The sequence below is a fragment of the Anguilla anguilla genome, chromosome 16 (assembly GCF_013347855.1).
Source record: "Anguilla anguilla isolate fAngAng1 chromosome 16, fAngAng1.pri, whole genome shotgun sequence".
NCBI lineage: Eukaryota > Metazoa > Chordata > Actinopteri > Anguilliformes > Anguillidae > Anguilla > Anguilla anguilla.
In genome coordinates, this window is record NC_049216.1 from 8,229,542 (window position 1) to 8,243,213 (window position 13,672).

At 43.0% G+C, this 13,672-nt stretch overlaps 1 protein-coding gene across 2 annotated transcripts; it reads right to left on the reverse strand.

Annotated features, from left to right (window-relative positions):
* Nucleotides 1–1,142: 1,142 nt before the first annotated feature.
* LOC118215203 (acyl-CoA (8-3)-desaturase-like) lies at nt 1,143–13,560 on the reverse strand. 2 transcript variants are annotated; one of them, XM_035395709.1, is made up of 13 exons: nt 12,962–13,560; nt 12,063–12,367; nt 11,575–11,685; nt 10,493–10,690; nt 9,821–9,922; nt 9,223–9,351; nt 7,721–7,781; nt 7,432–7,508; nt 5,726–5,823; nt 4,698–4,794; nt 3,708–3,787; nt 2,958–3,083; nt 1,143–2,687 (listed from the first exon to the last, which is right to left on the reverse strand). In XM_035395709.1, exons 2-13 carry the CDS (start codon nt 12,243–12,245, stop codon nt 2,636–2,638), a joined length of 1,314 nt encoding a protein of 437 aa, XP_035251600.1. In that variant the 5' UTR covers nt 12,246–12,367; nt 12,962–13,560; the 3' UTR covers nt 1,143–2,635. The 2 variants fall into 2 exon arrangements, with proteins under 2 accessions (XP_035251600.1, XP_035251599.1); XM_035395708.1 differs by having other exon boundaries at nt 12,063–12,285; nt 12,962–13,559.
* Nucleotides 13,561–13,672: the final 112 nt, after the last annotated feature.

The window sequence follows — 13,672 nt, forward strand, 5'->3', positions numbered from 1 at the left end:
TTTATTCGCCTTGAGCAAGATACTTAACTCAAACTGCTTCTGTAAATATATCCAGCTGTACAAACGGGCTGAATGTAAAAATGTGATCTGTGTAAGTCACCCTGAATAAGAGTATCTGCTAAACGCTGAAATGCCACATCCTATTCACAGATTTTATTTTTTCTGACAAACTTCCTCTTCATAGTGAAAACTTTTAATTAAAAACATAAATAGGATGAAGAAGGAATGGAGAGAGGGGCAGCAGGAGAGGAATAGAGAAGAAAGGGGGAGGAGGTTTTGCTTGTAGGGCAGAAGAACATAAAGCTGTCCGGTATGTGCGAATGCAGGCCAGTGAGTTTCACACAACTGTAGATCATTTCGCAGAAATCTGCCTCTTATCAGACCCCAAAATAACAACAGACTTCACTGTGCTGACAGGGAGTCAGCAGCTGCGATAAAGAGACAGGGCTCAGTTGCAAAAAATCTAACTGGATCAGCATTATGTGAACCTTGGGTTCTCCGTAATACAATGTAATCGTGCTTTGTATCGTTGGAAAGCCGATGTGACCTGGTGTTTTGCTTTGATCTTTGAGTATACAAGGGGAGTGGTTCCAGGAAGGTCATCAACACGGTCTCCCAGGCATCATACGTGTACAGCCATCTCACCACAAACACATTTTGCACCATTGTCTATTGCCATTATTAACATACTGTACAATAAACTGCATTCAATTTAACCTGGAATTCCTCTTTGATTCTTACCACTGCACACCTAACTCAGGATATCTGCAACCAGTAGTCACTCGCCTATACACTAGTGTCGTAGCAGGATACACAATTGCATTTATGCAGGCTACACGAGCCAAAGACACGTCCGCATCTACCAGGATAGATAGCTATCTGCACAGAGCCACACTACGAGGCGGAAAGCGGTCTCCTGCTTCTGTGCATAACTGTTAGCACAGAGAAATGGTAAGAACATTATTTTTGGAGTCAGATAATGGAGATAACATTAAATGCATCCTCCTCCAGTAGCGCTGGGCAAGATTACACATGTTCCTTGGCCACTCATATACGTCCGCTGTTTGGTGGATCTGAGAGGTTTCTTAATGTTGGTGACCTCAATGCTGTTTGGTGTATCTGAGAGGTTTCTTACACAACGCTCATTGTATTCAGTGCTTTATTGAATTCAATGAATATTTTCACAATCAAACTTTTTGCATATAATATGCTGAAGGACTTTATAATTTTTAAATTGGCTGAATTAATATCATACTACTATTATTTCATCCCTCCAAACAAAACCAAAACATCCTGATTACCATGTTTTTCTCACACACTTTTAAACAGACCTAAGAATATTATGTCATTACTCCGTAGAGCCAATATGTGCTCTGGCAGCTCTTGGAGATGGGATTTAAAAAAATTACATCTTGTTAAAAAAATACAAAGTACAGTACCTCCCAAGTAAATGTATATGTGAACTGCAATCAAACTGGAGATGTAGATCATACGCATGACTACAAGCCTAACCAGGTTAACCTTACAGTGCTATTCGCATGACCAGGTTAACCTTATAGTACTAAAATAATGAGCTTAGACATACTATGCAGGATTTTTTAGCCTTTTTCTGTGGTACCATATTTGCAAAAGAGGTCTCCTCCCCACTATCCTTCAACCCCTCCCACTCACCCTAAGTACCCACCTTCAGCCATCTGGCTACCTAATGTGGCTAGCTGGATAGGTAGAGGTAACTTTACTTACAGGTCTGACAGAAAACACGCCAACTCCATTAAAACATTCATCCCCTTTGTGAACTTCAGCTGTCACCATCGAGGAAAAGCAATTCCACCAGATTCAGCAAATGTGTGCAAAGACAGAAACTGCCAGTACATCATAGATATGAGTGAACATGGTTACTGTACAGTATCTTGTAATATTTTCAAGCTAAAAATCCTGCATAGTATACCTTTAAAGGTGCAGTATGTAAGCTTAGTTGTCGCATCAGCTGCTTTCGCAGCTACAAGCTAATGTATTGGGTTTTGCCTGATTTCACTCTAAAAAATGTCTTTTATTTCATTATCTTAATGTGAAATTCAGAGTAAAAATATAGTTTAAAAGGCTTTAAATGTAAGATGACATGGTAGCACCAGAGTTTTTGCATGGTTTGGAGGTCTAGCTTCAGCACCATCTCTGCAGTATCCCTGCTCTGCTCTTATCAGTGTAGCCCCGCTCTTCCTGCTCTCGCAGTGCCGTGAACGTGCAACAGGGTTGACAAGCAGGTTCAGAAGCCTCTTTGCAGAGAGCTGTCCTGATTGGTTGATAAGATTCAAGAGCTGCAAAATTTAGGGTGGTCGATTTCAGAGCCTGGGGCAGTCAGAGAGACCAGATTTTTTTCTTAAAGGTTTTAATTTATTGACATCTTTTGGGATGTGAAGGAAATTTAACCAAGTATGAACAAAAGTGTTGTAAAAACAAACTTAGGCACTGCACCTTTAACAGTACTAAGAGAGCATCTGGGGTGGAGAACAGGATGTGGGAGTTTGGGTTAGAGGCTTTGTGGTTTTTCTTTTCATTCTTGTCATTTCGAGAGGCAGTGTCAGTTACTTCTGTTTTTCTTTTCTTCTTATTTGTTAGAGAGATGTCATGTGATCTCTCATTTGTGCAAGTAAGCATCCATCCAAATCTCGCCAGAGGATTTAAGTGACCTGAGAGAGAGAGAGAGAGATAGAGAGGGGAGAGAGAGAGAGAGAGAGGGGGGTCACACACACTTCAGGTTTCTAAACCTGTGTTTAATTGAAAAGACTCTCTCTCTCACACACACACACACACACAGACACAGATACACCCACACACGCACACACACACACACAAATGCGCACACACACGCACGCGCACAAACAGACGTGCACACACACACGCACACACACACACACGCACACGCACGCACGTGCACACACACACGCAGTAATACTAACCGGACGATGTCAGCGAAGGCGGTGTAGAGGCTCTTGTTCTGGTAGGACAGGCCATGTTTCTTACAGAAAGACCGCACAAGAGGTGCCACAGCGTGGTAGTTGTGCCTTGGCATGGTGGGGAATAAACTGTTACATGGAGAAAGAGAGAGGAGAGTTCAGTATTTCATTTGTTCCCTCATGTTTGGATGAGCTCATATACTAACTGACTGATTGACTGACTGACTGACCAACCAATAAACTGACTGAAACAAAAATTACTGATCCATCTGACTGATAAAACTAACTGATAGGACTGGTATGTTGACAACAAGATGGTGTAAGTTAATCAATCCATAAGAAAATTAAGTTTCAGAGTAGACTTTTTTTAGATGACCAAAATTTACCATTATGGAATATTATTATCTTTATTTTAAAGAATCACAGTGTAATCATTACAGCGTTTCAGAAAAGCAAAACAATACTGCATTGTGCTGGTTCTGCTCTTTCTGGTCTGTCAGTGTAATTAAATTCAAATCAAATGCACAGAGCCGCACTATGCTGCAAGTGCATTCAGAAATATCGTTACGATTGTTCTCCAACCAAAACAATGTGTTGGCTCTCGGAAGCACAGACAGAACCCTGTAGTGCAATGAAGAAAATGTCAGAAGGTTTCAAATTTGTGGATGGGCTATTATTGTGGACGGAAGGCACGGGCCAGTCCATCCTCATGGTTTACAGCTCAATGAAACAGACGTTGCCTGGGAGACTCACTGGTGTTCAATCTGGAAGTTCAGGTGCCCAGTGAACCAATCGTTGAAGAGGGATTGCTCCACATTGCAGGTGGCCTCAAGCTGACAGACAGCAGTAAGAACCAATCACATCTCTCAAAAAAGGACTTTTTCTGCAGTTCAGTCTGAGTGCCAACAATGTCATGCTTTGTCACCCAATTTGCACTACCACAGCAAGGGCAAAATAAATATTTAAGTCTCACAGGCATTTTTATTTACTTTTACAAATACAAGCATTCAACTACCTACTTCCTAAACTAAAAACAATAAAATTCGATATAGTACAAAAAGTATTACTCATATTGCTTATATACTGTGAGCTCCATAATACTTGGGACAAAGACGTATTTTTTATGGATTTCAGTGCACTCCACAATTGTATACTGCTAATCAAACAATGCACACATGGTTGAAGTGCAGATTCTTAGATTTTATTAAAGGACATTTTTTAATACTTTTTGGTTACGTTGTTACGCACTGGCATAGGGTCAGACTGCAATAGGATGAAAGATAAAGGAAATTGGGGGCTTGTCTATTAAAATGTCTAAATTAAGTTTGTTATTTTTCCCAATGCCAATGTGCAAAATCTGACTATCGGCATAAGAATGATCTGCTTCTTATAGCAGACTTCTTTAGCATGTTGGTAAACGGGAAAATGGGAAATCTAGTTGGTGCTGTATGAGGAATTGGTGGTGCAGAAGATCCTACCTGACGATCCTACCTAAATGTGGACTTTAGCCACACATGAACTGCTTGATTACAAATAGAAAATTTTGAAGTACAGAGCCAAATAAAGAATATGTCTTTGTCCCATACGTTATGGAGCTGTTAGATAAAGCATATCTGCTGTTGATGGTGCTGATGATCCAAATGTAAAGGGTTTATGTTATGATAGCATGACTGACAGGAGCAGAGAGGGAGACTGACTGACAGGTAAGTAAATGATTGACAGATGCGTGAGCCAGTGAGGTACCTGCATGGTCACCCAGTCTTTGTTTTGGTCTCGGTCAATGTGCATTGGGATATGGTTCATCTGAGTGACCCACACAAACCAGTGACTCTCCAGAACCCTGTAACGCAAACAAACACATGCACACACACACACACACACACAAACACAAACACATGCACATAAATAAGCATGCAAGGACACACACATGCATGCAGGCACACACACACAAGAAAGCATATGAAGTACAATTTTATAATATGTTCATGAAGGTGTTTGTTCTGGAAAAATGTAAAAAACATTTAAATATTCAATGTTCCTGTACAGCACAATATTACTGCATGATAACCACTGTTAACCTTGTATGGCCCTATGTCATTATGCTGATGTACTGCACAGTCTCTATGCTGTACACACTGTATTTGTGCTTAATCACTCTGTCCTTCTGCGGTATCAAACTGTCTCTGTGCTGTATCACACTGTCTGTGTTCCATATCAGACTATATGCTGTATTACACTGACTCTGTGCTATATCAAACTGTCTCTGTGCAGTTTCACACTGTCTCTGTGCTGTTTCACACTGTCTCTGTGTTGTATCACACTCTCGCTGTGCTATGTCACACTGTGCTGTATCACACTCTCTATATGTTGTATCACACTGTGCTGTATCACACCCTCGATATGCTGTGTCACACTGTGCTGTATCACACTCTCTATATGTTGTATCACACTGTGCTGTATCACACCCTCGATATTCTGTATCACACTGTGCTGTATCACACGCTCTATATGCTGTGTCACACTGTGCTGTATCACACGCTCTATATGCTGTATCACACTGTCTCTGTGCACTCGCTCTGTGCTGTATCACACGCTCTATATGCTGTATCACACTGTGCTGTATCACACGCTCTATATGCTGTGTCACACTGTGCTGTATCACACGCTCTATATGCTGTGTCACACTGTGCTGTATCACACTCTCTATATGCTGTATCACACTGTCTCTGTGCACTCGCTCTGTGCTGTATCACACTGTCTCTGTACTCTACCTGACCAGGAAGAACAGGGCGATGAATGAAGGCAGGCCAAGAAGAGGCAAGTAGCACAGGGTGAACCGAATATAGAATGACATCATCCAGGCCAAGTCCTACAGAGAGAGAGAAACTGCGAATCAGCTTTCATTACAGTAGTCCGTATGTCACACTCACAGTCAGCTCCCAGACACACTGAAAAAGCAAAGGGATACATGCATATGTACATACTCACACACAGATAGACATGTAGATGCACATATACTGCCCACTAAAATATATGGAACACATTTTTAGCCAAATATCTTGCATCGTTATTTATTGAATGAAAGTTTAATAGTTTAACTAATTTATCAACCCATTTTCTATGGATCCTTTTCTTGGTGTGCCAGTTAACGGGTTAGCAGAATGACTTTTTCCTTGATCTCACCACCATGCATTGACAGCTGCCTCCAGTTGCTAGGATACCTAACATGCACGTGATTGGCTAGAGCGTCACCAGGTGAGGGAACGTTTTATTCGGCAGGGCGTTCCCGCCTCTTTCTGCAATGGCGCCTCCTCTGGTGAAAGGCACGCCCTGCAGTCTGCCTGCGCAGATGCGTCAGTAGAGGTCAGTCAGTAGAGCAGAGAGGCACCTGCAGCCGGCTGCGTACGTTTGTGCCCTCTCCAGTTGATGGATGGTATTGCAAAGGAATCAGAACTGCACTGAGCACTCTAATATATATCCATCCATGATCTATACCCGCTCGTTTCTGGTCAGAGTCCCGGGATGTGCTGGAGCCTATCCCAGTGTGCACTGGGCGAGAAGCGTGAATACATCCCGGACGGGCTGCTGATCTATCACAGGGCAGACACAGCATTCAGTCACTATTCACTCACGCACTCACACCTGTGGGAAATTTAGAGTCACCAATTAGCCTACCTGCGTGTCTTCAGACTGTGGGAGGAAACCGGAGGAAACTCATGCGGACACGGGTAGAACATGGAAACTCCACACATAAAGGCCATTTATATACCTATATGACTTTTTTAATGCGCTAACAATGCAAACGACACACCGCTGAGCAAGAAACAGCTTAGCAGTCAATTGTCTGATTACTTTTGGTCCTCTCTAACTGGGACTGTGTATAAAAAGGGATACCCACAACGTAAAGCTGACCATCAGTACTTCAAGCTTCATGTCAAATTAAATGTGCTGGAGTACAGAGCCAAAACAGCAAAAATTGTGTCATTGTCCAAATACTTACGGACAGTGCTGTATATTCTTTCATGCTGTACTTAGCATCAGTGACCGGTGTGGCACAAAGCAGACAGACAGACAGTTGTGAGCGCATATAGACAGATAATTGTGAGCACAGACAGACAGACAGACAGTTGTGAGCACACAGAGACAGACAGACAGACAGACAGTTGTGAGCACACACAGACAGACAGACAGACAGTTGTGAGCACACAGAGACAGACAGACAGTTGTGAGCACACACAGACAGACAGACAGACAGTTGTGAGCACACATAGACAGACAGACAGACACACACACACACACACAGTTGTGAGCACACATAGACCGACAGACAGTTGTGAGCACAGACAGACCGACAGACAGTTGTGAGAACAGACAGACAGACAGACAGACAGTAGTGAGCACACATTGACATACAGACAGTTGTGAGCACAGATAGACAGACCGTTGTGAGCACACATAGACTGACAGACAGACATACCTGCCACTGGCGACGCTTTGTTACAAAGTAGAAGATGTACCACTGGAAGTACACGGGGATGAGAGCTGGAGGCCCCACTGCACAGGGAGAAATAGGGGGGAGGACGGGGGGGTTGGGGGGAGGGGTGGGCTGGTTAGGGCTAACAGACTGAACATTCAGAATCAAGCCAAGAGAGGGCTTTCAGGACTCTGCAATTCAGAGAGCAACTAAGGGGGAAAAGAACCAGGGAAGGGATGGAGCAATAGAGGTGAAGAAGAGAGTGAGATGAAAGAGACAGAAAAATACTCACAGAGGAAGAAATACTTGTGCTGATGCTGGTAAGGCATGTATTTTTTCTTCTGTGTTCCCAACTGAGCACAAAAAGATATGCACTCGTAAAAAAATAGTATCCACCATAACATTGATATATCTGTGTAATGTTGACTAAATGATCTACCCCATCTGACAAATAAAGCAAGTGAGCGCTTGTAGAAGAGCTACATCCCAAGACAGTGCCATGAAAAAGTATTTCCCTCCTACCTGATTTACTTTATTATTGCATATTTGTCAGACTGAATGGCTTCAGATCTTTAGACAAAAGATCTGGCAATTCGTCCAGGTCCCGAGGCAGCAAGGCATCCCCACACCATCAGATTACCATCACCATCTTTTGATGTTCTTACTATGAAATGCTGTATTCGCTTTATGCCAGACATAATGGGACCTGTGTCATCCAAAAAGATCCACTTTTGACTCATATAACATCATTCCAAAAGGCTTGAGAATCATCCCAATGATTTTTTTTTGCCAATGTTAGCCATGATGTTTCTCTAGGTTAGCAGTGGTTTCTGCCTTGCTACTCTCCCATGAATCCTAGTTTTGTCTTGTTTTATTGTGGAGTCATGAACACTGAGGCTGAGGCTAGAGAGGCATGCAGTTGTTTGGATGTTCATCTGAGGTCTTTTCTGACTTCCTGGATGAGTTGTTGCTGCGCCCTTGGAGAAATTTTGGCATGCCGGCCATTCTTGGGAAGATTCACCACTGTTCCAAGTGTTCTCCATTTGGTTCTCACTGTAGTTCAGTGAAGTCCCAGAGCCTTAGACATGGTTTTGTAACTGCTTCCAGACCAATATACTACAACAACTTTCTTCTGGAATTTACTTTGGTTGTGGCTTAGTGTGCTTGCAGAAATTTTGTGGTGATTACTTCACTCTGATGGTAAGGTTCAATATGAATGAGGTTTAGATTCAACAGGGCTGGCTGCAATCAAGCCTGGCTGTGTTCAATCAACTGAATCTAATTATTAATTAAATTTGGTTAATTGGTTTATTGAGTAAGTAAGGAACAATCACCTTTTCACATAGGTGATAGGGGTATTTGCTAACTTCTTTCATTAAAATAAATGAAATAATAGTGTAGAAAATGTTCACTTTGGTTCCCTTCGTCTAATATTACATGTTCTCTAATGCTGTGAAAACATTCAGTGTGACAAATATGCAATAACAGAGGAAATCAGGAAGGGTGCAAATACTTTATCACGGCACTGTAAAGGTCTAACATTTCCCTATCTTATTCCTTGAAAATATTGTTGGACCGCTATATTGGGGCTATTAAAATGTCAAATCTAAAGTAACCATCATAGCAACACAAATAAAATGTACAAAATGTAAATCAGAAATACAAAACTTTTGTATAACCAAATATTATAAAAAAAGGATTGAAAGCGGTAAGACAAAGCAGGCAGAAACCATGTATTATCTCTTGCATTTTGCCCTCTGTTCTAATGTGAAAGAGTGTGGGGGGTCTACTGACCTCAAAGGATAGTGTAGCTCCCAGAGTGAACAGCAGAGGGTGCAGGTTAACGTCAGGGTCCTTGCGATAGCAGTTGGGTTTGGCGTGGTGCTGGAAATGCAGATGGTTCCACCAGCTAGCAGGGGCCCCCTGCAGGTAATACAGCCAGGGGAAGTTCTACCTTGTTTTTATACTGGTATCTATTGCATTACCCATAATCCCTCACTGCAACAGACTGATCATCATGCCACCGTGAAATATGGCAACAGCGATCAGTGTACCGGGCAACCTGCTTGCCTGTAGAAAATGTTTTTTTTGCATATTTAGCAGATATGTCATGCATATGGATGAAATATGGGAACCAAATTATGTTTGTGGATACTTTCATATTCTGCTATATGCTGCTTGGAAGCTAGTAAAGCAAAGCAAAGCAGTAAGGAAAGCAATCTGTTTGCTAAACTATTGTTTGCTGTATAGCTAGCAAGCAGCTATCTTAGCTGAAGATAGTTAGCACGCTAGCAGGAGTCAATTTCTTTTTCGGTGTACTGTATCTATATGGCTGAGAATGCTTTTAAATACAGGCAGTTGAATTACATAATGGCTACCGAGCCCAGCCCACCTTGAGGTGTCCAATCACAAAACGGTGTGCCAGGTGGTTCCAGCGGGACGTCCCAAACACTGAAAGATGTCCGAAATCATGTTGAAGCCAGCCAGCCTGAGCCTGCGGGGACAGGAGCATTCAGTTAATTTGCACAACAGTGGGTCTGGAGCAGCAGTGTAGTATAATAGTAAGGAGCTGGTCTTGCAACCTGAAGGTCGCAGGTTTGATTCCCGGGTTGTGGAAGTCGCTCTGGATATGAACGTCTGTTAAATGCCCGTAATATAATGGTTGGAAGGTGGGCCAGTGGGGTGCTTCCAAAGGGAAGCTAGTCAGCATTACTGCTATCCTGTAATCAGATTTGGTTCCGCACTGCTTGAATGTATTAATGAAGGCAGAGCTATAGCTTCACTTTAGAGATGCCGAACTTTGTTTTTTGATTTGAAAATGCAAAGGGTTACAAAAATGTAAAAAGTAATAAATAAATTTATATATAGAAGAGCAGTTAGGCGGCAGGGCTCACTTGTACAGCGGCCAATAGGAAAGCAATAGGGGGCAGGGCTCACCTGTACAGTGGCCAATAGGAGAGCAGTAGGGCATGGCTCACGTGCAAAGTGGCCAATAGGAGAGCAGTATGGGGCAGGGCTCACCTGTACAGTGGCCAATGGGAGAGCAGTATCAGGCGAGGCTCACCTGTACAGTGCCCAACAGGATAGCAGTGACAATGAAGGGCACCCAGCTGGGGCCCCACAGCCACAGTATGAGCCAGGCAGCCACATCCAGAGCCAGGATGTGCAGCAGCATGCCAGCGAAGAACAGCGGCCTTGGTCCCAGCAGCCCCAAGCCCTCCACTACCTCCCGCAGCCGTCGAAAGTCCTCCACCAGCGACCGCTACAAGCAAGGACACGGGCTCGGTTAGCAACCCACGGTTACAAACTACCACTACCACCCAAACAAAATCCTGTTTAAAGTCCTGGCTAAATTCCCAGCCTGGCTCTCTCAACCTGCCTCCTAATCATCGCCTCATTTAATTAGCAAAAAATTTGTTCTCTCACTGCCTACCTCAGCTGATGTGTGAGGAGTGTTCTGCCACAAAATGGCTGCTGTGCATCACCCAAATGGGTGCTACACATTGGCGGTGGCTGAGGTGAGTTCCCCTTCATCACTGTAAAGTACTTTGAGCATCAGGAAAAGTGCTATATAAATACAATGTTTCATTCATTCATTCTATTATCATCATAACCATAATAACCCTCAGAATTTCCATCTTAGTGATGCAGAGTACAAATAGTGCCCTATTTGAAGATAACATAGTATGGGACTGTTATTCCAACAGTATACTGTACAATTGCTTACATTTTTGCTGTCATGTTTGCCATTACATTGCTCTGACAGGTAACAAAACTGAAACAGGGTGAGTATATGGACCCCAGACCCGTTGAGACCCTGCACAGCTGGAATGGGAAATGTTCTGCCAATAAAAATGACTCAGAATGTGCACAGCTCCCCAGACCTGCTCCTGCAAAACCCTGTCCACCACAGCACAGCACCAAAACCCAGCTCTCTGCCTCAAACTGTTACATTTAAGCTAAGAATGTATCAGCCCCTACTACAACAAACCTGCAAGCTCTGTGTCACAAGCCCTGTTTGTATACAATGTAGTCGACTCTAGAGACAGAATTAGAGACATTTTCTAGCAATTCAGACACAGTGCAAGAGAACAAAATGAAGAAAGAGAATGTTTTAAGAACTGGGGTTTCGGTTCGGGAACACACGTCCTTGCTGGGTTCCTGGCTGGGCTCTTGGGGGCCCAGTTCTCCGATAAGCAGAGGCCTCAGGTAGCGCCTCACGAGCTGGCTGTCAATGTGGAAGGCTTTGAACGCATCCTGAATGGCAGAGAGAACAGCAGAGAGAGGATATTAGCACAATACACTGTGCTTTTGCATTTACCTAATATTTCAGCTTGGAGCAAATTCCATTTAAATTCAGTCCGACCATGAAAGGAATTCAAATCTAAGAAATATTGAAAACAGGCAAAAAAACTGGTATATTTGGCATGTAATGTTCTGAGGAATATTCAATTTGTAAATGAAATTTCAGTTAGCTTTTCGTGTACTGACTGAACTGAAAAACCTATCGCCTTACTTATAATAATTACGGCAAGATGAGATGAAAAAAATAATTCATCATTTTCTTTTAGGATACACTCAAACTGGAACACGAACAAGCAATACTGGGCATTTCTGGAGACAACGTCACTAACCGTTGCATCCTGGCCAGCGTAGTGTCCGATGAGTCTGGATCCTCCTGGGTGACGCCATCGGAAATGGGTGATGTCATACACAAGCCTGTCAATCACAAGCCATCTTTCCTCGGACCTACCGCCCTTCTCTTGGATCTCGCGCCAAGTGAGCTGGAGTAGCGGCGGCTTCTCTGCTGCGCTCATGTCTTCGGATCAGTCAGGGCCAATGGCAAATGTTCTGTTTCTGCGAAGGTGTGCCCAGTTACCACGCAGAAGTGTCTTCGATACTTCAACAGGGCAAAACTAGCACTTTCGCACCTGTAATACTTCAGAGAATGGTGTGCTACTGGTTTCTGCTGAGCATGTCAGTATGAGACAGACTTATCTCTACTGGTTGTAGTGCAGCTTCTGACAACTCGTTAAATCTCTCATCTTATCTGCGTTCCCAAATACGTTCAGCACCAAATAACCATGGACGGCACAAGTGATCCACACCCCGCCTATCCCTATGGATAACTCTGTTTATTGGTCCACGTGCACGCCACTCATCTCGCAGGCTCTCAGTCGATTCATTCATTTTGCCCAGACAGTCATACTGCGTAATACTATTACAAGCGCCCGATATTACCCCCCCCCCCCCCCCTTCGGAGCTACCAAACTGGATTTAAAGACGAAGGTGCAATCGTAACGGCGATGAACTGCCAGCATTTATATAAGTTATTTCATTAAAACAAGGCTTCCCATAAAATAAAAAATCACCATACTCAATTTTGGGATGACAAGACATGAAACCTATGCACTTGTTGTACGTCGCTCTGGATAAGAGCGTCTGCTAAATGCCTATAATGTAATGTAATGTAATGTAATGTAATGTAACAAGACAATCATGCGGTTCACAGTGTGATATTAATAATACTTACTTTTGAAATGGTAGCAAATAGAGACCAGCGATGAAAAAAAACGTCTGCACTATGGTTCACCTTAGGAAATAAAATTTGTAATTATGAAATAAAAATTGTATTTATGATCAGCCTATGGTTGCTCTTCCAATAAAACAACGATACTGCAAGGGGGAAACGCTCAGTTATATTCTGTCCTTATTCCGGCTCGTACAGGATTCCATCCCGTCCAGTCCTACGAAGAATCTCTGGCTGTCAGAATCTCCGGGTACAATGGCCAAAGAATAATATTATTATGACTAAACAAACTTAGGCTCGGACGCGGATAAAAACCAGGACAGCGTAGTGCAATGGTCCGTTTTTACATGTGACATTTCCTGTGCAAATCCTGCAGAGGGGCGGCGTCGAGTTTTAACGTAAAACGGATACAAATGCAGTTTAATGGTTTTATTAAATTGTTGCAGCAGTAAACGCGTAAAACTTGGCGGGTTCGTGGTAGATTACACTGTAAAGTTGAAAAGGACAGATCTGATTATGAATGATATGCTGTTCCAGGAATAATATGACACGATACCTCTTTTTTGAAGGGGGTGTAGGTTTATAATCTATACTTTATCAAACGACTTAATCCTCTCTCTCTCTCTCTCTCTCTCTCCCTCTCTCTCTCTCTCTCTCTCTCTCTCCCTCCCTCCCTCCCTCACTCATTTTCGAAAGAGCTGTTCTGCACCAATT

Coding starts and splice junctions, on each gene's coding strand:
- LOC118215203 (XM_035395709.1), bottom strand. CDS start 12,245: ATGAGCGCAGCAGAGAAGCCGCCGCTACTCCAGCTCACTTGGCGCGAG. Junction 7,509..7,720: donor GCACAAGTATTTCTTCCTCT/GTGAGTATTTTT, acceptor CTCCCTGTGCAG/TGGGGCCTCCAGCTCTCATC. Junction 5,824..7,431: donor CAAAGCGTCGCCAGTGGCAG/GTATGTCTGTCT, acceptor CTCTCTCTGTAG/GACTTGGCCTGGATGATGTC.